Below are 25,288 nucleotides of genomic sequence, written 5' to 3' on the forward strand. Positions count from 1 at the left end.
GGATGCCCCGGGCTGCATGAAGGCCCTGCTCCTCGCGGCCACGGAGTACCGCGCCGCCAAGACAGCGCAGAACGCCGCGCTCCTGCAGCGCAGCCTGGAGGTGAGAGCGGCGCTCGTCCCGGTGCTGCGGTGGGAGAGGGGCGTGAGGGTGGCTGTGGTGTTCTTTATTATAATGTTTTATGGTGTGTTTGTGTGTTTACAAAGGCGCGTTGCAAGCCTGTATGCACCCAGGGCAAGCAAATAGTATGTGTTACAAGGGGCTTTTTTTTTATATATCCCCAAAGTTCTGGCACGCATGAATTTCTTTTCACGCTTAAAAAATAGAGTTTGAATGACGAACTGGTGTTGTATCTGGAGTTTTCCAGTTCCGTGCGACACGTTTTCAAACGCGTTTTCTGCTAAGGAGGTGGGCCAGTGCATTTGCTTGATCTCCAGCTACAGCACTGTGTACAACTTTTGTGGTGGCCTTTGACCGAATTAATCTGCAAGTTAACTTTCTCAAATACAGATTTCTTTTAATTGCTAGAACGTTTATATGACAGTTGGTATCTAGCTTTGCTTTCGTCTCTATATCCCTTGTAAAGAGACACCGAGGGAATACACAAACCAAACATTATGTGTCTCCATTATGCAAACTATAAATCGTGTCTGCCTGTATTGATGTGAAGGTGTATAATTTTTGGCCTCTTCTTATATAGGGTTCCCCGACCTCAGGTTCCATTTTTGCATCCCAGTGACAGAGTGCTCCGAAAACAGCACTGACTGCTGCTGATCCTCCTGCTGCCTTTGGGTCCCTGTCTGCGCTTTTGTAAGGCAGGCTGAGTGCTACATGGTTGTGTTGAGCAATCTGTTGGGTTGTTCTTTCAGAATAAATAAACCTGGTACTTTCCAAGCATTAAGGAATGAAAACCAGATTTTTTTGCATTACTTTTTTTTTTTTCTTTTCCCCCCAGCAGGTGTGAATACAAATGTCCCATTAGAGTTACATTCTTGGTTTGTCAAGAAGGATAAAATCTATTTAATACAATCCTTGTGCTTTGATTTCTGTGTCAATTACATTGTTGCAGTTGAGTAAGCAAGGTTGTTTTTCTCCTCTCATCTCCAGGTTATCTCTGGACTGAAGCTTACCCGTTTTTTTGCTTCAAACCGGATTCTACCAAGTGAATGTCTCAGTTGCCTTGTAGAGCTCCTGGAGGACACTAATATCGACCCATCTCTGGCCTTGTCTGTGATTACTTTGCTATCACAGCTAGGTAAGGTTTGCATCTGAACTTTTTATTTTTTGTCCGGGCAAGGGAAGATAGGACAGGTGCTAATTCTATGGCATAGCTGATGAATTTCTTGGAAGAAGCATAAGGTGTGAAAGATGAAGTATTTTTCATTTAGTGGAGTGCTTGTGCCACCTGTTAAGATGTTGAACTGCAGTGAAAAGGATATTTGAAGTCATCCCTGTGAAATGACGATGACAGGCTTGTCAGAATTCATTTATCTACTGGGTAGGGTGAGGAATTAGTCTCTTGTCCTTAATATTTGGAGCTGGAAAAGACTACCTTTTTAATCAAGTGAGAAACCTGGCTGAGGGTGCAAAGATAGGGAGAAGTCACATCAACTACTGTCATCACCTCAGTTTACCTCTCCCACTGGAGTGTTTGCTGGCAGTGTGGGCTCTCCAATGGCCTGGGCCTGTGTGCATCAAGTTTCCCACTGCAAGAGAGGTTCTACTGCCTTTTGCTTGTGTCTCGAGAAGCCTTTTTTGGGTTTTTTTTCCTCTCTACTTCATGGAAGTGGGACTTTATTGTCCCAGAAGCTCAATGCTCAGAGCACAACCTACATATACAGGGAAAAGTTATTCCTTCACTGCTTAGTTTCTCATCATAATTGAGTAGTTATTCAAGATTTGAGTCCTTTATGATGCGCCCTTGTTTATGCTCTCTGATTCATGGAGTTTAAGCCTCTCTGAGCTTCCTCTTATGTTTTTGGAACAGTTACTGTAAAATTTTATTTGTTGCTGGGGTTCAGTCTGGAAAATTTTAAGGATTAAGTCCTCTTCCAATTTATCTCTTTTTTTAACTGTTTTGCCACATCTCTTTGAGGATTGCCTAAGCAGAACTGGATTTTATTTATTTATTTAACTAATGCTAGGTAACCTTATGAGGTTATCAGTTTTAGTCTAGTTATCCACCATAGCACAAAGCAAGAATCTGAGCTCATTGAGTTTAAGATCTAAGCCTTGAAGGGCAGGTTTCAAGATCTCAGAACTGAAACTTGGTAGGTAGGAGGTACACTATCCTTTCAGTGTCCAAGCATCTTGAGGAAGTGGATTAGTGTTACAATTAACTGTATGTCCAGAAGTGTGGTAGAGAGGTAAGTGTGTAGGAGCTGTCATTTATTTGTAGTTACCTTTAAAACATATGAAGAGCTGATCAGAGACTTTGGCTTCTGCTTCAATTGGTAGCTAATACAACAGTTTCTTTTGCTATTAGATGCTCTTGCTAACAATTCTTAAATTCCAGCTTCAGACACTGAGACTAGAGAAGCTCTCCAGGGCACCTACAATCTGACCAGTGTGCTGGCAGGAGTGGTTCATCGAAGTTCTACTAATCTGAGTGATCCAGTCTTATTACAGGTAAAGGAACTTATGCTTAATAATATTTGGCTACTGTTGCATAATAAAAATTATACTGTATGCATGTAATAACCCTTCAAGAGCTCTATTGGAAATAGTGTGTTGAGGGAAATTTGATCTTAGCTGTGTACTTTATTTGCTGTATGAGGTGGGTATGACAGGAATTTAATAATTTATAGAGTTCTTTGTACTCTCTTTAATCTTATTGTACTTCTCACCTACTCTAATCAAAAAACTCCAAAAACTTCTACAAAGCAAAAATAACAACCAACTAAAAAAAAAAGCTACTTTTAAAAAGTTATTTCAGTAAGTCACTGCTTGGGAGCTCAGAAGATTGTTTTCCAGTTGAGGTATTTGGTTATTTCTTCTGATGCAAGCCTGTTTCATAACACAGGCCTGGAGATCATTTTGTCTAATCGGTACTTTGACAGGTAACTGTGAAGGAGTGAAGGGAAAGCTGTGGCTGCCTGTTTTCATGGGAGGTTTGCAGGGCATGTGTGGCCTCCTCTTTTCTGGTCATTGCCATCTGCCAGTGAATGCCAGGCACTGTACTGATCAAAGCTTACAGTGAATGTCTGACGTCTGTCAGTTTGACCTCACCAATTTTAACCTGTCCTTAAAGTTTTCTTCATTTTTTTCAAATATGCACAGGTTTTCTCCTAAGCTTTCAGCAAGTACTTCCTGGTTGCCTATTGTCACTTGTCTTTTCCTGAAAAGCAGAAAATTAATTTAGTAGTAGTCCTGTGCCCTTTGTTCTGTGGAAAGTAAATCAGGCATCCAGTAAAGATCCCTTTTCTTGTGGTTTGCATATTTCTCAAAGCACTAGGAGTACCACAAGATCTAGGGTTCCAAGTGACTGGCCAGTCAATGGGAGAGATTTTGTCATCACCAGATAGATCCAATGTTAAGATCTTGAAGCTCTTAGATATCTAAATGGTGAGGTTTTGTTTTAGCTGCTAACCTTTGCTGTGATTTTTGTCATGTTTGAGTGTATTGACTTCAGTTATGTCCCAGAAGAGTGCTGTATGAAGGACTTACTACCCTTAGATCTGTTGGCAGTCTTTAGAGCAAACCTGTTTTTCTGTAAGCATCCTTTCTGCAAGAGGTTGCAAAATGCTTTTTGGATTTTGATGACGCTTCTAGACCTTTCAATAGGACAAAGCCTGTTTATCACTGACAGAATGGAGAACTTGCTGGTGAGGCAAAAGTGGAGAATTGGATGGGCTGAAAAGGTAACTCTTCTGTAAAATAAAATCTTAATCTTTTTGGGCTTTTAATAGGTGCATCAGTATGGAAGGACATTACAGTTTGCTTGCAGCAGTTTATGTAATTGTTATGTTAATGTTAGAGCCTGAAAAATAATTCAGTTCTGGTGTCTTGATATTTGTCCTTTCAGTTTCATCTTTTGTAACATTCATCTCAAGATGCTGTAGGACAGGCATGTGAACAGTCTTCTGTTTCCTTAGGGTATTCATTTGCTGCAGAGACTAACCTACAACGTTCCTGTCTTTTGTGCTGGTGCCAACATCGACGGATTAATTTTGTTTCTAATGCATCGTGTGTAAGTGTGTGCTCAGTGTCTTTTCTTATGGGAAACAGGGAGCTAAGTTTCTGAACTTGCTGTAGGCCATTAGAGTGCTGTACTCACCTGGTCCCCAGAGTGAGCTGTGCTCTGAAGTTAACAGAAACTTTCCTTTGAAAACCATGTACTTGTTACAGATTGTCAAATGCAGTGATTGTGGGACTTTGGGTGATGGAATATTAACTGGCCTCTTAGCCCACCTCCACACCTCTGGGAGCAGGGAGCTAACAAAGAGAAAAGCCAGGAGGAAATTCATGCTTGTCACTAGGAGCAGACTTGTTAGATTAATAAAAATTTGATTCTAGTGCCCTTGTAAGAAGTCTAATGAGTATTAGAAGTGTACGTAATAAACAACCTCTGACAGCGGTGAGCTCTGATCACTGGGGTTTTTTTCAGATGTACTCAGTTAAAAGCTGCCCACACTGCATGGATTACAATCTGAATTTTGCTTTGCATGGTGAAATGGTGTCTCATTAAAAGACAAGCTCCTGCCAAGACACAAAACAAAATAAAAAGTCCCCCAACCACCTAGCTCTCCCAGCCCCCACCCTACAATTTCTTGTAATTAAATTCAGGATGCTTCAATGAAAACATCTTTTGGGCTTTTCTTTTAAGTCAGTCCACTGAAGATGAGTTAACAATACCGTGTTTAGGACTCCTGGCAAACCTCTGTCGTCACAACTTGTCTATTCAAAATCAGATAAAATCTTTGGTAAGAGTTTTGCTTTTATGTCATGATTCTCTGGCTTAAGGATAAGAGTTAATTGACTCTAGGGAATTATCTTAGTATTTCTTAAACACTTTCTTTCAGTGATGATAACCCTGACCTGCTTGTTCTGCCAAATGGGCAGTTGTTTCTCCCATGTTGGAGAAAATAACCATTAGAACAGGAAGTTGGATATTCTCTTGCTGTGTTGTTGCCCTGGCTTGCGTTATGCATTTGGTTTTTGCAACTGTTCTCTGCAGCCGAAAGGTGAATTTAAAATTTGAGCATTCTTCCTTAGAAAAACTAAATGTCATTAAAACAAAGACTGTAGTTGGATTTTTGGTAAGCAAGAAAGAGATTTGCCTTTCAGAAGATAAATCAATAAAATAGCACTGATCTTCATGTCAGGACCCTTGAATCCTCAAATACATATGTATATCTGAACTACTTGGTTCTTCCTGTGTCTTCATAAATCAGTGCAAACATTTTATTTTTTTAATTCAGAAATAGAAATTCATCTACATAGCAGCATATGTTGTACTGTTACCTTGGAAGAGAGGCAAGGGGCAAAAAAAAAAAAAAAAAGAGAAACCATTGTCCAATCTGGTCACTGAGCAGAGAAGGGATGGGAGTCAATTTTCAGTGGTTATTTTCTCTTACAGACTTTAGCAAAACGACTTTCTCATCTTTCTTTAAAATAATAGTGGAATTTCATCCTTGGTTGGTTCTCTGTTGTTTGGGGGGTTTTTTTCTCATCCTTGGGGCTTTTAATGAGTACATCAGTATGGTAGGATACAGGCTCAACAGAGAACATTAACATCAACGCCAGTATTGTGCAGTAGAACAGTAAAATAGCTTTCCTAGAGAACTGTTACCATACTAACGTGTTTTTGTATTATTCACCATTTGTATGGCTTATTTATGAATATGTAAAACCTGTAAATTTGGTGGGTTTGTAACACCTGTGTTTCTCCTTTTTGCTGTAGAGCAATGTGAAGAGTTTCTATCGTACCTTAATAAGTTTCTTGGCCCATAGCAGTTTGACTATGGTTGTGTTTGCACTTACGGTATTATCAAGCCTTACCTTAAATGAAGAAGTAGGAGAAAAAGTAAGTGAGTCTGAAGTTGTTTTATTCTTAAGTTGTAGATAAAACCAATTGTCACACTGGCCAAATAAAATTCTAATTCCAGCTAGTTTTAATAAGCAAGAGACCCAGCAAAGTATGTGCCTATGCGTAACTTTCTTCTTCCTTTCAGCTCTTTCACGCTCGAAATATCCATCAGACATTTCAGTTAATATTCAATATTGTTGTAAATGGAGATGCTCTAACAAGAAAATATTGTGTTGATCTACTCATGGATCTTATGAAGAACCCCAAAATTGCAGATTTTCTTACCAGGTATGGCTTCATTCCCTAAAAGTATTTTTCCTAAGCTCTAGTTCAGTTTCTTTGCTGTATGCTATTTGAATTCTAAACCAAGCATTGGGAAAAAAAATTCCAATATGCTTTTTGAATGTTGCTAGTTGATTATAATTATAACTGCTATATCTGAACCTAAGGTGTTGCTGGGTTACTAGTTTGACACAGAAGTGTGAATCAAAACCTGGTTTTTTCATTGTCACTGAAGGAATTTTGAATACCCTGTTCCATAATTTTTTGTCTGGACTGTGTTGAGTCAGACAACATGATGAGTAGCTATCCTGCCTTTTACAGTGCTATATAAGGTTGAGGTGGAATAGTATGGTTGAAGCTGTAAGAAGTGGTAATTTTACAGGGGGAGGAGTGTTAGAGTGGTTCTGTTGACAGCTTGACTAGTAGTTCTGCAAGTTCAGCTAGCAGAATTTAGTTGCTGATTTTCAATCAAGCAGTAAGAATAGCTGAAAAATCATAGCTTGTTTTAAGGAATTTGCTTTCATTCTTAGAATATTTTTAATGTTTATGCTGTTTCAAGTAGAAATTAAATTATCAAAACTATCACTGTACTTGAAGTGTTTGGGGGTGAGAAGGAGAATAGCACACTTTCATTCATCACTTGATGTGAATGTCTAAATGTGGTGAAATTTCAATTTTATTTTTAGTTTTTTTTCTTCTCTATGCATGCTGTAGATATAAGCACTTTACCTCTTGCCTTGGTCAAGTATTGGATCTTCTTCATGGAAGGGATCCTGATTCATCATCTAAGGTATTTATACTTTTTTAGATAAAAGAGGCTAAGAGGCTACAAATCCTAATCTAGTTCCTCTTCTGCTGTTATGAATAGATTCCTTGTATACAAGGTTGGTAATGAAATACACTGACTTCAGGACTCTTAAATGACCCAGAGAATCCCCCAAGTTTATATTTTCTAGTTCTTCAAAAGGCTGTCAGGTTAAATTTGTAATGTTGGGGGTTTTGCCAGATTGTGTGTCTGCTTTCAGGCAACAGATGTAAAGGTAAAAAGCTAACAAAAACACCTTTTATGCTTTGGCTAATAAGAAATTCTGGGATGTACCAGGAATGCAGTGTATCCCACTTTGCTCTCTAAACCTTGAATGAATACTACTCAGACTTCAACTGGTGATCAGGGAACCCTGATGCTAATTTCAGAGGTTTAGGAGTAAATGCTCTCACCTTTGTTGGACAAATAGATGCCACTTCTGTTTAAGCAGTGAACTGTTACATTCAACTTTGTCTCACTACCACCTTATGTAAATGAAACATTGACTATCTGTCACTAAAGGCTAAAATATGAAATGTGAAAATGTTGGTCCTAAATACATCTGTGAAACAGATCTGGAGCTTTTTTTTATGAATATGTTACACATCCTAGTTAATAATAGATGTTACTATTTCTCTCTGTGTGATTTTTGTTGTTCTTTGGGTTTATTTAGAGAGGCATGTTGACAAAGAACTTTTCAGGGTGGTTTTCTCTTTGTGCATGCTCAGAGACACGTGCATCCATTCCTGTCTCAGAATGTTTTCTCTTCAATAGCTTTCTTCATGCTGAGTGTATACATGTTTGTACTTTTTATTGTATCACTAGCTAGCAGTCATGTCTGAAAAAAAGAAAGCAATACACTGAATACTGTCACAAGCCTTCACCAGTCCAGTGAACTGTTTCTGCTGCTAACCTGGCTTTAAAGAAAGAAAATTATTCCTCATAAAACTTTAAAAGGAGTTGCATAGAACTTGCGTATCTCTTTAGACTCGTGTTACGGCAGTTGCAGTTTCTGGATAAGTTCTTGATTTAAAAGCATTTGAACTCTTCTTCATTTCACACAGATCTTAGAGCTGCTGCTTGCCTTCTGCTCTGTGCTAGAACTGCGTCACACCCTGCGGCAGGCGATACTGCAGCCAGCTGGTTTGCCAGTCTCTGGAAACACCAGGCTTGTGACTCGCTCAAAGAGTTTTGAACCATCTGTGGCATTGGTGCACTTGTCAAACCAACCATTGGAAGCCTCTGAAGACTGTTCAGGTCTAGCATTGCAACTATTCAAAGAGATTTTTGAGGTACCAAGACTGATAACTGAGCTTCTTAGCAGCTCTTATTTTTAAATGATTTTTAAAGAACGATTATAATTTGACTTGAAAAACAGCACATAAAAAAAAGTACCTGCAATAAAGTTCATTGTAAAATAGCTATGTTGAAATAAACATACTTCATAAAACAACTGTTCTTTTAAAGACATGCAGTATTTTAGAAATAATGTCTGTGTTGTAAGTGGGAGGCATGGCAGTTTATGAAGTCATGAGGTAGCTAGAAAACTATCAGAATTCCTTTCTAGAACTTAGTGAAGTGAGTAAGTTCCTGCTGTTTCTGTTCTCTGTTAACTTCCTCTTCCAATATGATACTGATTAGCCGTCTTAAACCTGAAATAGGAAGGGGCTGGGAAAGCAGAAACACAGGCAGGGGTAGAGTGCAGGAAGGGGTAGAGTAAGCTTGGCTTCCTTGTGTTGTACTTTTAAATATTGACATAAAATAAAATGTCTTTATTACAGGATGTTATTAACAATAGGAACAGTGAATCAGCTGAACACTTTATGGATCTTTTGCTGCCTGTTCTTCTTGATCATCTTCAGATGCCAGAACAGATTGTGGATGAGCTATTAGTGAAGAAAAAGTGTGAAAGAATGGTCAAGGCTATTAATGTCCTGACAAATATCCTTTTTATGTGCCTATTGGCAGGTGATTTATTATTCCTCCACCATAATCTGCTCTAAGATGTTAGAAGACATGTCCACCTTGGGTCACTTTAATAGCTTCTAATGACAATAAGTGCCCTAATTTTACTTAAGAGTGTCATCTTGCAAGATCTAAAGTAGCTTTCTAACTGCTGTGAAATTACTTTGTAATGCGGTGGTGCAGGATAGAATGTTGTGGCTGTTCAACAGAACAGAAGCACTTTGCAGATGGAAAACAAAGACGAGTGTTTTCTGTTGAAATTTTGTGGGGAATTTGGGCGGCCATCTTCTTGATCCATGTAGTACTGTTGCCTGGCTAAGTCAAGTGCAGCTCCCAGCCAAATATGATACAAATTTAGATCAGAGAAACACAGAAAAATAATGTGGAATGATACAGTTTTACACTCCTCATTGAGTCCTTAGTGTCTGTAGTAAGTTTAGTAAGGAGAATGTGACTGCAGAGAGTAGTCCTGCATCTAAGTTCTGTGGAGAAGTCTCTCCCAGCTCACTTCTAGGTAACTAGTTCTTGTGTTAGGGACTGCCTGGTCCCTGCCTTTTGTTCACTGTGTTTCTTTATGCCACCCATTTTATTGAGGTTTCCCTTAGCTGTCTGTTTCCAATAAGTGTGTGTATTAACTGAAAAGCAGAGCTTACTTGGCTTGTGAGTTAGGCATGATTTAAGTGGTTTATGTTGTTGGGTATTAAAAGCATTCTTAGAGTCTCTTGTGCTTTGATGCCTTAGCTTTTGTGTCCTTTATTATGACAAAATGTTGCCTTTTGGTGCCAGTCCATAGGCATAGGTATATTGAATTTTTTCTTAACTCTGCCTACTGCTCTGCAGAGATGACATACTGAAAATGCGTGTCTCAAAGGTGCTGACTGCCAGCCAATGCACGTGTCTGATAGAACACCAGTTTCCTTATAGCGGGATTGATACTGGTTTTGGGACAAAATTGGTGGACTCTAAAATGTGGTGAGCACACATATTTATCTAATATCTAATCAAGCATGACTGGTGTGAGAGTTGTGATATTGTTGCAATGGAAAGAGTATGGTAGTTGAAAGTACCATTTAAATGCATATAAATCTATATTGGTATTAAATCAAAATTAGCATTTTTGTGGAATAAAAAGTAATCTTGCTGGTCAGTTCAATCAGTAAAACCTAGCTTGTGCATTCAGATAATGTTTTTGGCATAAGCTGGCGATCCACTTACGTGGAACAATGACCTTAAACCTCATGCAGTAGTTGAAGCTGATCCAAGTTGAAGCTTACCAGAACTGCTCATGGCACATGATTTCTCATTTTGATTTTATGCAATCAGAGTTCCAAAATATCACACATCAGTATGGGGGGAAATTGTTGCACTGAAAATTAAATTCACATTCCTTCAGCTCAGTGTCATTAACCTGAATGCCAATATAGCTAAGAGTTACTTGGCCAAAACCCAGTGAAATATAATTAGACCTATAATTAGACCCTCCTCACTTCTAGCCTGGAAGTGGTGTTTTTGGTCTTCATTGTTGCCATCCTTGGCATGCTGGAGAAGCTCAGATACATGTCCAAGGAACTCAATATGATCTCTTTGGTTTTGGCATTGTTGCCTTGCTAGACCTATTTAATTTCTTTGTGAAGGTATTTATTATTTTTTTTTAATTGACTGAATTTGTCAGTGCTGATTTGACATATCTCACCTTTTTTTTTCCCCACCCAATTTGCTTTTCTACTTGGATGTTTAAAAGCAAACTTGCTGCTGATATTATTTTGAAAATGCTTGATCTTATGAGCAGATTGCAGCAGGATGTACCTGGTATGAAGGTCAGCTTCTACAAAATGTTACAGGTATAATTTTAAAACATTTTATGAAATGTATTTGTGAAATAGTGTCACTGCAGTACAGTAGTTTAGGTCTAAATGTTTTGCATGCTTGTCTCTGAAGTGGGTAAAGCTTCTTGGAAAATACAGTCCCTTATGCACAATTCCTAAAGGTTGTTTCATTATTAATTCTTCTAAAATAAGAGTAGTTTGCTTTTACTCCAGTCACTTGTTTTGGTAATGCATATGAAATCATACTTCAGCTGCCTGGTAAGAATTATCCTTTTAAGACTGCATTATGACTGCAGTTTAAAGGTAGCAAACTAGAAAATAATTACCACAACAATATAATTATTTGTGGGGTTGGTTACTATTAAATATGTACATGTAATTTGGAACTTTGCATGGCCAAAGTTTCTGGTACCTATTGGTCAGACGATACCTTAATAATTTACTTTATAGATGGAAAAGCAATCCAGACAGTCAAACACTTCTTGCTGTTTTGGGGATTTTTCATTCAAGAATGGGAATTGTGTGATTTAATGGGTAACAATGAGTTTTACAGTCCACGATTAATCTTTATAACTTCAGCTAGTGACCTTTTATGTTGAGTATCAAACACTTGAAAACTTGCAGGAATTAACTAGTTTCTTTATCTGTTGTGTTGACTTTAATGTAAAACATGATTTCGAATACTCAGAAGTATAGACCATTTTTAAAATCACTTGCTGACTTCAGTCTCGGGAACTTAAAAGGGCAAACTTCAAGAAGGTAACTTAAGTTTTAAATAAAACATTTCTGTGCTTATGGGCCTTGATATTGTAATGGTTTTTTAGCTTGTGTTTGGAGGGGTTTGTTGTTTTTGTTGTCTGCTCTATCTTGTTTTGACCAAACCAATTTCTTTATTAGGATCAACGCTTGATTACACCTTTGACATTTGCTTTAACATCAAACCATGGAGAGCAAGTCCAAGTGGGACTTAGAATACTGTTTGAGGCTGCTCCCTTACCAGATTTTCCTGCCATAGTGTAAGTTATTTTTGTGGTACTCTGGTTAGATTTGACGTTTTTACAGGCTTAGTGATATTCATGTTTTTTGGAGTACTATTTTCAGAAACTTTAGAAAATTGTCTTGTTTCTGCTTTCTGTGCACTTATGAGACAGTAGTGATCCTGGAGGCCAGAGGAAGCCATCCCCATCCTGATGGTGTTCATTTTATGTCAGATCCTAGAAAGAACAGGAGCGATTGACTCCTGTCCCTAAGTGCTCATTTGTCTTGGAACTTAGGGTGCATCTAATATTCTGACTGTCAGATTGCTCTCTACTGAACTCTGTCAGACGTTTCAGTCTTCGGTTCCTGAAGCTTTGGTCACACTTTTGCAGTTGCTTCCAGGAAAGAACAGGTTAGGATAAGACACAGGCAGATGGCAGTTCAGGTAGTACTTAAGGTGGTTTAAACTAGGGAAGAAGTATTGAGAAACTCTGTTTGATAGAGTCCTTATTTGTGTAGATGTAATAAAATACAAAAAAAAAAAAAAAGACTTTAAATTGTATCAGAACCTGGAGTTGAACCTGACAGACGTCAAGGGCAACAAGAAAGACCATTACATCAGCAGCAAAAGCCAGACTATAAAAATGTGTTCCTTTCTGCTCAGTGGGGCAGGGGACCTGTTGGCAAAGGACATGGAAAAAGTTGACATACTGAATGCCCTGCTTGGTCTTCACTGGTAAGGATTCCCAAAGGCAAAGCGATGTCCCTGAGAGCAATGGGAAGGCCTGGAGGAAGCAAGACTTACTCTGGGTGGCACTGGGTCAAGTTATGGAACGTTTAAACTAACTGGATGTACGGAAGTCCATAAGACCTGACAGGATGTGCCCTTGACTGCTTAGGGATTGCCTGATGTCATTCCAAGGCCACTCCAGAATGTCTTTGAAAAGTCATGGTGATTGGGAGAGGTTCCTGAAGACTAGAAGAAAACAAATGTAACTTCTGTCTTCAAGAATGGCAAAGATGATCAGTAGCACCCTGGACTGCACTTGGAAGAGTACTGATGACAGGGCAAAGGAGGTGATCATTCCCCGCTGCTCAGCTGTGGTGAGACCACACCTGTAGTGTTGTGTCCAGGCCTGGCTCTCCAGTGCAAGAGAGATATGGACATGCCAAAGTGAATCTAGTGTAGGGTTTGAGGGATGAGCATGCGTTGTACAAGGTGAAACTGCAAGAACTGAGCTTACTTTTGAGAAGACTTGCAGGGTTCTTATCAGTGTGTTGAAATGTCTGATAAAAAGGAACAAAGGAGACGGAGCCAGGCTTCTCAGTGGTACCCACTGACAGGATGGATGTAGGCACAAACTGAAATATAAGAAAAAACCTTTTAGATTTCTTGAAATATCAGAAAAGAAACCCTTTTACTATAAGGGGAGGTCAAACTGGAAAATTTTGCCCAGAGAAGTTGTGGAGTCTTCATCCTTTGAGAGAGTCAAAATTACCAGGCATAGTCCTGGGCAGCCTGCTAAGAGCAGGAGTGTTGAGTTAGGTGGTCTGTAGATGGATCCCTTTCAACCTTAATTATTCTATAATTATATGGGTTTGTGGATATAAGAAATGAATAGTCTGGCTGAAAGAATGAAAGATCTGTACAATCAAATATGTCTGGAATTGTACAATGGAATAGCCAAATGACATGTCTGTAGATGCAAGTTAAAAATAGGCTTTTGCTCACTTAAGAAGCAATTGAGACAGCACTTCAGTGAAGTGGTTGGGATAGCTTAGTAATTAAGAAATTTATCAAGAGGAAGGAATTTATAACTGGTGCCTCTAAAATCAGCTCTTTTGATTTATCATTCTTATTTGAAACATGTTATTCGTACCTGCCTTGAAAATACCAACCACAAATTACATACAGGCACTGAAATATAGGTGCTGTAATTACTTTTTTCTAAGCTTTTGAGTTCTCTTCCCTATACAAATTTAAACAGATTGCAGTTTTATCTGCATACTTAATTTTGGTTAAAGTTTAGAAAACTAAATGTGCTGTACACAATACAGTATTGTAAAATAGAATTGCAGGCAAGGAAACTTGCAGCACACTGAGGTTTATGGGTAGGACTCTGCTTTAGCTTGATTCTATCTTCTTATTTTTATGCCAAATAAAAATTCTTACTAAATACTTTCTCAATCTTCTTTGAGACAAACAGTGGCCTACTTAAGTTGAATAATAACAGGCGAAATAACCTGTTTCACAGGTTCATAAGAGACATGATCTGTTCTGCTCAAAAAGAGCTGAGCACCATGTCCTTTCTGATGGGATTCTGTATTTGTCTCTAAAGTTTAGCCATGATACATTTTTTCCCCCCTTTTTCTGTATTTCTGGCCAGTTTGGGCACGTGTCCAATACACATCTTCGTATTCTGTTGTAATGCAAATGTGATTTTGTTATGAATTGTTCTCCTCTTCAATCCTTGCAATGGTATTTGTAGCAGGTTGTGTCATTAATAGCCTCATGTTTATTCAGGCTGGGTGAAAGCATTGCAGCAAATAATGCCTACAGAGAACAAGAAACGCAGCACACAGCAAAGAGAATCCAAATGCAGTCACCTGTGACCAACAGTACTTCAGTGAGGTGTTCTTCATCCTGTCCTTCAAGTAATGAATCCAAAGCTTCAAATATTGAGGAATTAATACAAAAGCTTCATTCTGGACTAGAGGTTAGTAGAATTTATATACCCTTGTGAAATATTTGACACTTTTTTCACTGGGAGGGATGGAAATTAAAATCCAAGTGTCAGACTACTATGTGTGTAACAGTTAAATTTGGTTTAGATTCCTGTCTATTTGGAATGTGCTCCTTTTACTGAGCTGCTGAGCAGAATTCAGAGGTGCTACCAGAAGGCAGGGCTCCTTACTGAGGTCCCTCTCCAGTGGGTTTGCCCGCAGTCATCTTAGCTGTCAGATGCGGAGGCAGGAGCCAGGTCTGGTCTGACTGCCTAGACTTGCTGGGACACATACAAGGAACCTCCTCCCTCTGCTTCCTAAGAAATAGCATGTGATGAAATAGAGATGCTGTGCCACTTTAGAAAAGCATGGTGCATCTCTTGAGTGCCTAAACACACATACTTACATTTTCATTTTGATGGATGTAGCTGACTCTAACATTTGCAGCTCAGGTTTTGTGGAAAGGTGCTGTTATTATTTCAGAAGACAGTTTTTACTTCCCTCTGCAGCAACTTGCATCATGAAGGAGACACTCAGCCAGGCACTGCATACCATGTGCTTTGTGGGCCATCCTGGCAGATACTGAATATATCTCCTCTTTCCCTTTTCTATTCAAAGCAAATTAGCTGCTTTGTAGCTGCTTTAGACTGAGTGATGGATTGTTGATTCTATGCTCTTTTGGCTTAAAAGAACAGTATGCAAATTGGGAAAAGGAATAGAAAGTTTCTTGATAACAGCTTGATATCTGTATTAGTAGCATTGCCTCCAGCCTTAGCTTTGCAACTCTCATCTCTTTGTTGTAACATAAAAGTGAAACTCAGAGAGCTACCAGTTCCAGTCAGCTGCCAGAATAACAGTGAAGAAGGTCAGGTGAGTCTTCCTTGGCTTACTTTTTACTCTGCCACTGGATGCTCCCATTGATCATCCTTTTCAGGACTGCATGTGACAGTCTGTGGGTACATTGCTGTGTTTATATTAATGTGAATCAAAGCAGCCACAGGTGCCTACACAGCACTAGTACAGCAGCTTCCAGTAATGTGACAGACTGTAAACCTGCTTTGATTTTTTTTTTTTAGGGGAGAAAGTTGTTGATGAATTGTTGAGTGATTCTTTTCTTAGACCTTCTAATTAGTAATTCAAAATCAATATACACATTCACTTAAAATATGCAGTACTTCAGTTCTGTGTGTATATTTTGTAAAGCTCAAATGCTTGTAAAAACATAATTGAGAAAACACTTTTCATAGTATTACTGTTCAGAGAGAATGAAGGGAACTTCATTCTTAGAGCTCTTCTTGGAGTAGTCACTGCCATGACCTTTTAGATATTTTAAGCTTGCAAGTAGGAAAATAAACTACTTGTTTCATACTTTAGGGACAGAAAAATGAGCTGAGAACTGGAGCCACACAGGGTCTCCTGTTAATTTTCAAAAAACTCCTGTTAATTTTCATTCTTCATAGTGGTTCAAGATGGTGCAGAGATGGCGGCTTTTCCGTAGGTGATAAATGTCTGAACAGCTGGCATAGTTTGCATTTGGTTGTGCATCAGCATCTATGAACAGCTGCTCAGAACTGGTGTTATAGCAGCACTGCCTAAGAGAAACATCCTGAAATCACTAAGTAGCATTCTCACTTGACTCAGGCATATACTTTAATTAACACTTAGGACTTTTTGTGCCATGCATGGTGCATTTCCTCTAGTAAGTCTAGGTTGACACAGTAGGTTCTGTCCTCAATAGTATCCTTTCTAGTATCCTAGAAAAGCTTTCCTGGGCCTTTTCTGTTAATTTATATGTTGAGAAGGCAATGGAGTGTGAACAAGGAGTTTTAACCATATGCATTTTGTGCTGTTAATGTTAAGGCAGATTACTTTAGGTGTCCTATGAGGGGACTGCTAATTCTCCATCAAAGATCAGACCAAGGGGAATTATTTCAGAATGGTGATTTTACCTTTTTATAGTGCTGGACTGATAGTCTTCTGCAGCTGACTCCCACTAAGCCTAACCAGTTCAATTGCTCACAAACTTTCCACAAGAGTCAGGTGGGTACCTTTGAGTAGACAGCCTCAGATACAAAAATGAGAATTCAAAAAGCTGGTGGCAGGTGGAGTTCACAAAACTTTTGAGCTCTTTAGGCTCACATTACCTGTGTAAGTAAATACAAATTTCCTGTACCAGTAATTGCAAAACTTTTCCACAGATGAAGGAGCCCTTGGCTGATGTGAGGATGTCTGACATAATGGATGTCTACGAGCAGAAGCTGTCAGCGTTAGCAGTGAGTACAACCTAAAGCACATGGGGATGTTGCAGTTAGTACTTTCAGAAAATGTTAATGAGAAATATCCTTCCTATATGCAGTCTAAAGAAACGAGGCTGCAGGATCTTCTGGAAGTAAAGGCAGTAGCTCTGGCTCAGGCTGAGAGGCTGATGGCTCAGTACCGGTGTCAGAGAGCCCAGGCTGAGTCTGAGGTAAGTAGCAGAGCCTGGAGGTGGGACTGAGCAATGATTGTCTGGGTACCTTTAACTGTGATCAGATGTGGAAACTATACTGCTTATCTGTAAGCTGTGCTTGCAAGTTAGGGCAGTCTTAATTTTCAGCATGAACATCCTGTTTTCCTCTGGATTGTTCTTTTGCACAGTTTTCTTTAATGTCCTTTCCCTTACAGAAGTCAACAAAACCAACCTACTCTGCTCATTATCGTTTGTTAACCATTAGTGTTAATTCAGCAATATTGAAAATTAATAAACCCACTTGCTAGAATTATCTATAGAATTTGCTAGTATATGAAGAACTGTTTCCTCTTTGTGTCTTTGTGGGGTCTGTATTTGAGCTGCATGTTGAAAAGTGAGAATAATTTCTATTCTTTAAAGGTTGTATTAAAGATTGGGCTACAAATTACTAAATCCATAGCTAAAATGTATTGTCCTTTACTTTGTTCTTCCCTCTTCCTTCACATTGTCTATAAGTGGAGCTAAAGGAATTTAGTGAAGCAATTAATTTGTAGTTAATATTAGGTGAGAGAATTTATTCTTCTAATGTAGATGATGGCATTTTGGTGTTAGATCTATGTCCTCAAGCATGCCTAATACAACTTGAGAAACAGAATTCCCTTTAATATATGTGGCTTTTTTTTTCTTTTTATTTGGGGGGTGTGTTTCCATTCAAAGGCAAGAACTCTTGCTGCAATGCTGAAGGATGCAGAACGAAGAAATGAAGAGCTTCACGATTTGCTGAAAGCTCAACATGTAGAATCTGAAAAAGCACAGACTGATATTGAACAGCTCTTTCAGCACAACAGGAAATTGCAGGCAGTTGCTGAAGAACATGAAATACTGAAAAAATCCTCTCTTGATCTTCTTCAGAGGTAAGATGAGTAAGATCTCTGAACAAGTATTTCATATGCAAAGATTTATGATGTCCTTTATTGGGCTAGGCACATTAGAAGAGCAACATTACATGCTGTGTCATGTTTTTAAGTGAAAAGTTCATTATTTTTTCTTTCTTCTGTGTGCTTGTCAATAAGTTTAATTTAAGTAATTCAAGAACTTAAATTTCCATTGCATTTGACGTAGTTAAATTTACTAATACATTAACATTCAGCTTTCAGTGGAATGAGAACTGAATTATAGGTGCTGAAGGTCCAGTTCAGGGAATAGCACGAGCTTTGTATAAAAGGGACCATTGTTCTCTAAGACACAGAACTCACAATGTTTAGTTTCTGTTAGCATTATACCATGCTCTCAGTGTCTGTCTTTGATTTTGCATGCTGTCTTGGTGACATGCTGCAAGAGTTCTGGAGAAACAGCCAATACCAGTATGTTTGTGTAATGTAGGACTCGGCATCGTTGGTCACATCTGTACCAAACTTCACTTAAATTAGGTAAAAGTCAGGTAGGGAGGAAGGAGGCACATTGTGTGTCCTGAATTATTTATAAGCATTATTTCTTTGGCATCTTAAGCTAAAAAGAATATGTGAGACACACAAAGTACATGAAGATAGAAAATATTTGCAATTAGAATGTGCTTTGGAAGAGTAAAGGCTTAAAAGAGCTTTGACTTCTCAACTCACATGAACTGGTCTGGTCACTAGGTGTCAGCAAGGCAAGGAAACTGATAAAATTGAGAGCAAATTTCTTGCTTAGTAAGGGGAGCAGGCATTATATTAGAGAATTTTGAAGGCATTTTGCTGCCAATAAAGGAGTCATTAAGGGAGGAAAATATATAAAACTTTTTAACTGACATCAGGGAAGAGAAGCCTCAGGGCCAGGAGTAATTAAGGGAGGAAAATATATAAAACTTTTTTCCATTACGCAATTTCTTGAATAAGTGTCTAGTAGGTCATTGTGGAAGTACCTCCATTTTTGCTTGAATTATATGCAGCCATACACTTTGTGAACATGCATTTGACCAATTCATGTGAAATAAATCAGCCTCAATCTAGTATCTAACAGTTTTAAATTCTCTGAACTAGGAACAAAACTTTCTAATCCTTACAATGTGTTTCTAAAACAAAAATTTACTTTTTTAAAACAATCGTCAAATATGCTGTTTCTTAAAAATAATCAGTTAACTGACATCAGGGAAGAGAAGCCTCAGGGCCATCGGGGGAGGGCCTTTTGGTAGGAAGGTAGGAAAATGTTTGCTTGGAGCATGAGATCTGCCTTATAAGCCTGTGTTAACTGCACACTGCATTGTCTTCAGTATGTTCAGTTTTTAGTATCACAAGACAACTGGAGGTCATAGACTGACTTAAAGGGTCCCTTAAAAGATGACTGACATACACAAACTGTTACAGATTAGCTCTTGGCAAATTTCTAAAGGTATTTATAGTTTTGTCAATCCCTAAAAGTTTTTTACTGGAGGAAGGTTTCTTCCTGATCATTAATAATTCAGGATTTGTAAGGGATCCTCTGAAGCTTGGCTGGTTTGTTTGTCTGTCTCTTTTCTTCTTCCAAGTCAAGCATTGGAACAGGCTGCGCAGGGAAGTGGCTGAGTCACCATCCCTGGAGTATCTAAAAGATGTGCAGATGGGGCATTTTGGGACATGGTTTAGTGGTGGACTTGGCAGTGCTGGATTAATGGTTTGGCTCAATCATTTAAAGGGTCTTTTCCAACCTAAATGATTCTGATTTTGAGTATGTTCATTTAAAAAAAAACAAACCCAAAAAATCTAACACACTAAAAACCAGCTGTCACCAAAAAACCCTCAATTGTACACCCCTCCTTCAGAAAACACCTTGCTTGTTGCTTGAGTGGGATGGTTGCACAGATGATGTCAAATATTTTTATTTGACGAGCTATTAAAGTAAAAGCTCTTCAAAAGCAATTACACTTCATTTGTAGGTATGAAACAACTGAAAGACAATTTAAAGATCTACAGATTACATGCAATTCACTAAATAAACAAGTGGAAGCAATGAAGAAACTAAATGAATCACTCAAGCAGCAGAATGACAGGTAAGTTCAGTTTAGTCTTTTTAAAGCAAGTTAAACAGTAAAACTAAATAGCACTTTAGTCTCAGTTTTTCAACCGTACTTTAAGTAATATCTGAGAAGTGAAGTTAGAGGAAGCCAAAGATGCTTCAGGGTTGATTTGTACATTTATGTTGGATGAGAATCTGTAGTACTGACTTTGGTGATTTATTTTGTTTGCTCCGTAATTGGTTGGAGTTGGTGAGGAAATATCCACAGACTTCAGCAACAGCTGGAAGAGAAAGATGATGACCCAATTCTTGGGTGCGTTTGGGAGAGCGTGGAGGTGTAATTTTGATTGTTGTTGAATTCTTAAATGCTTTTATCACTCAAAGATTTCCATGTATTCCCTTTTAGCCTGCAGGTTTTCTGTTAATGTTTTCAGATTGGAAAAAAACCCCCAAAACAACCAACCCTATTAAATGAACACATTTGAAAGTTATATTAGAAGTCGTGGATGGGTGGTATTCTGCCTGTGGTATAAAACATCTTTTCCAACTATAAAACTAACATTATCTATGTCTTCCTGAGGAGTAATTGTAATTTTTCCTTTTTGATGGCTTAAAATAGAGGTCTGATATACCTTTCACCAATGTAACTAAGGGAATATAGGACTCTTCTTTGACAGATTTTATTTAATACATAACTTTTCAGAAGATGTCTCTAAAATATGTTCATAGGCAGGCCTTGTATTCAGTTGAGAAATAAAGTGCTATTCTTGGTTTTACTTGCAAAGTTCACTTCATCCTTCCAGGCTCTTGCCTTGTCAGTAATCAGAGCAGTCCAAATCATTGCCTTGAGTTCTGATTCAAATGGAAAATTTTCATACTGATACATTAGTTTGCTACTGAATAAATTTGGCCACTTACATTGAATGGTGCAATATGCAGCTCAGGGTAATTGGGGAGATATTCTGATGAAAGCTGACCCTTGTTAAAGCCAGGCTGGAGGAGCAGTTTTTTATATAGATACTCTTGAACTGCCACAGAAATGGAGACCATGGGAAATATACGTCACTCCCTATTGCTAGAGGCTGCAGCTTAGAAACTGGTAGATAGGAGGTGGATAAACAAGTAAACAAAAGTGACAGCAGATGCCATGTAGGCAAGGCAAGTGGCAAGTAGAATATGGCTTACAAATTAGTCTAGCTGGTAATGGAAAACTGTGTTAGCTTCAGGGAATGTAAAGTGTTCGTGTTACAGCTGTACTGCTGGTAGATGACAGTACCTCAGTGTTAAATGGGTGTGGAAACTGAGCATTACCCGAACTGGTGAGAAGTGAGGCAGGCCTGCACACGAGCTATGGCGGTGTCTTATGGTATGGTCACTCTTGAGTGTTGTGTGACAATCTGGGAGATGTTCAGAATTACATTTTTTATGTACGGGTGTCCTTGCATGGATAATACCTGAAACAGATTTTACTAATTGCATGGTCTCTTTAGGAGCATAGTAAGACCTAAAACCCCAGCATCTTTAATCAATAATGGCAGGGAATTTTTACTTGCGTTGAATGACAATTTCAGTTCTGCCACAGTTTTTTGAATCATTTGTGGCTGTGATCAAAGGCACCAATTTCTGGGTTTTGTGTTCCAGGTATCAGCCTTTTCAGTAGTTTCTGCCATGATCAGAGAAGGGCAGTGACTATTTCATGGTGGCAGGAAGGAAATAAGATCTATCTCTGCTCACACACTGCCCAATCGTAGGTTTGATGAAGTTCTTGACTGCAAGTGGAAACGACACAAAAATCATTCTAGCTTCTTAGGACAGGGAAATGGTGGCATATCTTTAATCATTAAAATTTATTTCTCTGCACTTTCAGGACTGCTGCACAGTTAGTAGAAAGTGAAGAGCACAGAAATGAATTACAGCAACAGCTACAGGAGAGAGATGGCACAATAGCGAGTAAGTCACCTACCTTAAGGTCACTGAAGCTAGAGAACCAGCTGCATTAACTACATGTTATTATGGCCTCTAGATAAGCTGCTGTATCTTACTGGGCAACTTTTAAATCTTAAAAGTTGGCCACAGATACATAATTTAATAGCTGAATGAAACAAATACAAATTTGAATTTTTTAGAAAGGCTGCATGAAGTTGATTTCCCAGACTTCACTGAATCTCTGCATAGTGTGTCCTTTCAGGATCTTCTTACAACATGTCCATTAGAACAATTTTCTGTAGGACCTGCAAATTAGAAGAGCTTAATTAAACTCTCTCTGCAAATGCCTGGAAGCAACCACTAAAATTTAACATTAGATGGCACTACTCTGTAATTCAATTAGCAGCCATGTTGAGTCTAAAAACAAAAAGTTAATTAAAAAAGCACCTTGTTTCCCAGGCCAATGCAGTATCTGTTTTCTAAGTTTGGCATCCAGTCTTTTAATGTGTTCATTTTCTTAAGCCTTGCAACAGAATATAAATGTTCTGGAAGAAAAAATAAAAACTCAACAGAAAGAAAAAACAGATATGGAAAAAACTATCGATACTCTTAGAAAGGAATTAAGTGAAACAGAGCAAGCAAGGGAAGAACTGAGTATCAAGGTAAGGAATTATTTGCACCTGCATTCCTGAGACTGGAGTTTTAGGTATCTGTTTGATAGCGTTGGTGAATCAGTATTTTGGTGGTTAAGTACCTGAAGATCCTAGAGTAGTCAATGTAGTAGTGAACAAGAACAAATTCTCTCAACTTTATTGTGTACCTCTTGAGTTTTAAGTCAGGATCAAGTTCTAATGAGGTTCTGTGAGGCATGTGTGTGAGTATGTAATGTTGGGAAGGGAAAAACCTCCCCCAAACCTGTGGCGTAATGTTAAATAACAGAGTGTAACACATTCCTCTTCAGTAGTTTTGACTACTGAAAACGTAAGTCAGCTTGCTTTCCCTCCCTTTCTCACATTGAATTAAGGTACATGTGTATGCACCAAAATGCACCTGGGGTTTTTTTGATCATTGAAATTCTAACAAAACCCCATTTTTATCTCCAAGAAAAAGTGTATTTTTTCAAAAGTATTTTAGCTATACCAAGTTAACAGATAATATTAACAAAAAAAAAAAAAAAAAAACAAAAAACCCCCAACTAAATCCCCCAAACTTCAGTGCAGCCTACATGTCCTTGGCTGCAGGTAAGGCTCCCTCTAAAATCACAAGGCAGAGACTCATTTTACATGCAAACTGATAAGCAAATGCAAAGTGTGCAGTCTGGCAAACACATTTACTGTATTTCCGTTTCCTGGAAGCAAAAGCTTAATCTCTTCAGGCAATATTATCCAGTATATAGCAAATAATTTTTTTGTTCTCACTAAATATTTACTGGTGTGGTGCTTGAAATGAAAGGTAGACGGTAGCACAATGATAACGGGGGGTTGGTGCTTTCCCATGGTATCCAACATTTTGCAGTGTGGCAGTAGCTGTAGTCACTCATCTGCATCAAATGTGCAGCTGAGATTTCTGAAATAAGCTTGTCATTTTAAAACTGCTTTTTAGTTACTTGCTTAAGTTCACCACCAGGCCACTCAGCTTTCACTGTATTGTGTGTTTTTCAGTTGGTAATGGAGGAAACTATAACATTTTGTTTGTTTCTGCAGGCATCTTCTCTGGAAGTTCAAAAATCCCAGTTGGAAGCATGCTTGGAAGAAAAAGAAGCGCTCGTAAATCTGCAGAAGGAAGAATTGGACAAACACGCCAGCATGATTGCAATAATTCACAAACTAAGTGGTGGCAAGCTAAGTGCAGAAACAGTGAACCTCAGTTTGTAGGGCTCTGTTTCCTGTGCTTTCTGTATTCTGTTAAGTGAGCTAAATTATTGGGAGGACTGCCAGCTTTGTACACAATGCATGCAGTTTGGTTACCTTTTTGCATAATGCAGTTATTGTTTAGAAAGGTCAGCAACAAAAAAAAATGTTATCAGACCTGCTGAATAAAGGGGTTTTGTTGTTTTGCAAACTCAATTGGGGAAGAAAGCATCATTAACCATCAATTTTTGTTTCAGTGTAATGGGTTAAAAATTTCCAGTGTCAAAGTAAATTTGCAGACATGTTTCCCTTTAAATCTCTTGGTCATGGAGAAGGGGTAAGTAAATGTTGGGAGGGGTTTTGTTGTTTGGGTTTTTTTTTCTCCTTTTCTACCAGAAAGTGCTCGAGTAAACAAATTCTAGTAGGAAATGCCAAGCATGTTAATAACTCAATTGATAAATGCCAGTTTGACTTTGTCAAATGGTGGAATGGGAGGGAAAAACATCAAGCTGCTCACCAGAGTAAGGCAGCAATAAGGTACACATGTGCAGAAAATGGTAAATTAATCATTAGCATTTATGTGACAGAATCCAGGCTATATAAATATTGATTTTTTTTTTCCCCCTGAAAAATGCACTGTTTCAATATGCTATTCTAAGCCAAGTGTAGCTGAACTCTGGGTTGCATAGCAAGTAAATGCATGGGCACATCAAGGCATTTTGACAGCATTTCTGTCTTCTTTCATGGCAGTGTTTTTTCCAAATGGTAATGCATAGTGGCAAATGGAACTAGCAAATATATTGATGTCTGTTTAAAATTTTGTTTAAAACATATATCTTCTCTTTATTGTAGGAAAACCTGGAGATTTTTGTACTTAATTCATACAGAGAAATACCTGTGCAAGGGGTTTTGCTTTTAGGCATCTTGACGTTATCAGTTCTGTAATCAAAATAGTTCTGTAATAAAGTTCCCTGTGCTGTTTTCATATTCATGTGTGCTGTATCCTCTGTGCTATTGGACGTTTTTTTCCTTTCCCCAGAGGCTCTCTCATTTAGTGCAGGGAGTAGCTGGCACCAGCACGACAAAGAGCTCTGCAATAGAGTCAATTTTTAATTATCTGTGTCATGTCAGGTTGTCAGTTGGCTGTTCTGCAAGTGGAGACTTTTGTGCTGTCTTAGTTCCGAGCACCCTCACATCTCAATAGCAGGCACTCCAGTACTTCTTATCTGAAAGTAGCTGCCTTTTATTCTACATTATCTGGAGAAAGTTTTCCATTCAGCATGTGGTTCTATATGGCTTTGTTTGTTATTTCATTCATGCCTAAAAATACCCTTTATTGTGTATTTATTTTTCTGTACTATGTCTTTTCTGTGCTGCGTAGTTCACTTTTGGTGTACTTACTGTATATAATGACACAATAAATGGTTTGGAGTTGATGGTCTTCAATTCCTCACCTGCTGTGTGTTGTCTTCGTCTTAGCACTC

General features: G+C 38.4%; 2 protein-coding genes across 2 annotated transcripts in view; both read left to right on the plus strand.

Annotated features, from left to right (window-relative positions):
- Nucleotides 1-1,191, plus strand: part of SH2D1B (SH2 domain containing 1B) — a 13,484-nt gene extending 12,293 nt beyond the window's left edge. The window contains exon 5 of the mRNA XM_008631858.2: nt 1,106-1,191. The gene's annotated coding sequence lies outside the window, so the exon portion shown is untranslated. The remainder of the gene's footprint in view (nt 1-1,105) is intronic.
- The window catches only part of KIAA1524 (KIAA1524 ortholog), a 25,965-nt gene extending 715 nt beyond the window's left edge, over nt 1-25,250 (plus strand). The window contains exons 2-22 of the mRNA XM_008631859.2: nt 7-100; nt 1,106-1,253; nt 2,514-2,626; nt 4,093-4,187; nt 4,824-4,920; nt 5,901-6,023; nt 6,172-6,314; nt 7,023-7,098; nt 8,178-8,405; nt 8,895-9,054; nt 9,909-10,050; nt 10,820-10,919; nt 11,802-11,920; nt 14,407-14,599; nt 16,805-16,879; nt 16,963-17,073; nt 17,773-17,969; nt 19,949-20,062; nt 21,896-21,978; nt 22,477-22,616; nt 23,658-25,250. Coding sequence (XP_008630081.1) covers nt 7-100; nt 1,106-1,253; nt 2,514-2,626; nt 4,093-4,187; nt 4,824-4,920; nt 5,901-6,023; nt 6,172-6,314; nt 7,023-7,098; nt 8,178-8,405; nt 8,895-9,054; nt 9,909-10,050; nt 10,820-10,919; nt 11,802-11,920; nt 14,407-14,599; nt 16,805-16,879; nt 16,963-17,073; nt 17,773-17,969; nt 19,949-20,062; nt 21,896-21,978; nt 22,477-22,616; nt 23,658-23,828 — 2,722 coding nt within the window. The 3' untranslated portion in view covers nt 23,829-25,250. The remainder of the gene's footprint in view (nt 1-6; nt 101-1,105; nt 1,254-2,513; nt 2,627-4,092; nt 4,188-4,823; nt 4,921-5,900; nt 6,024-6,171; nt 6,315-7,022; nt 7,099-8,177; nt 8,406-8,894; nt 9,055-9,908; nt 10,051-10,819; nt 10,920-11,801; nt 11,921-14,406; nt 14,600-16,804; nt 16,880-16,962; nt 17,074-17,772; nt 17,970-19,948; nt 20,063-21,895; nt 21,979-22,476; nt 22,617-23,657) is intronic.
- Nucleotides 25,251-25,288: the final 38 nt, after the last annotated feature.

The sequence above is a fragment of the Corvus brachyrhynchos genome, unplaced genomic scaffold, assembly GCF_000691975.1.
Source record: "Corvus brachyrhynchos isolate BGI_N302 unplaced genomic scaffold, ASM69197v1 scaffold3, whole genome shotgun sequence".
NCBI classification, from domain to species: Eukaryota; Metazoa; Chordata; class Aves; order Passeriformes; family Corvidae; genus Corvus; species Corvus brachyrhynchos.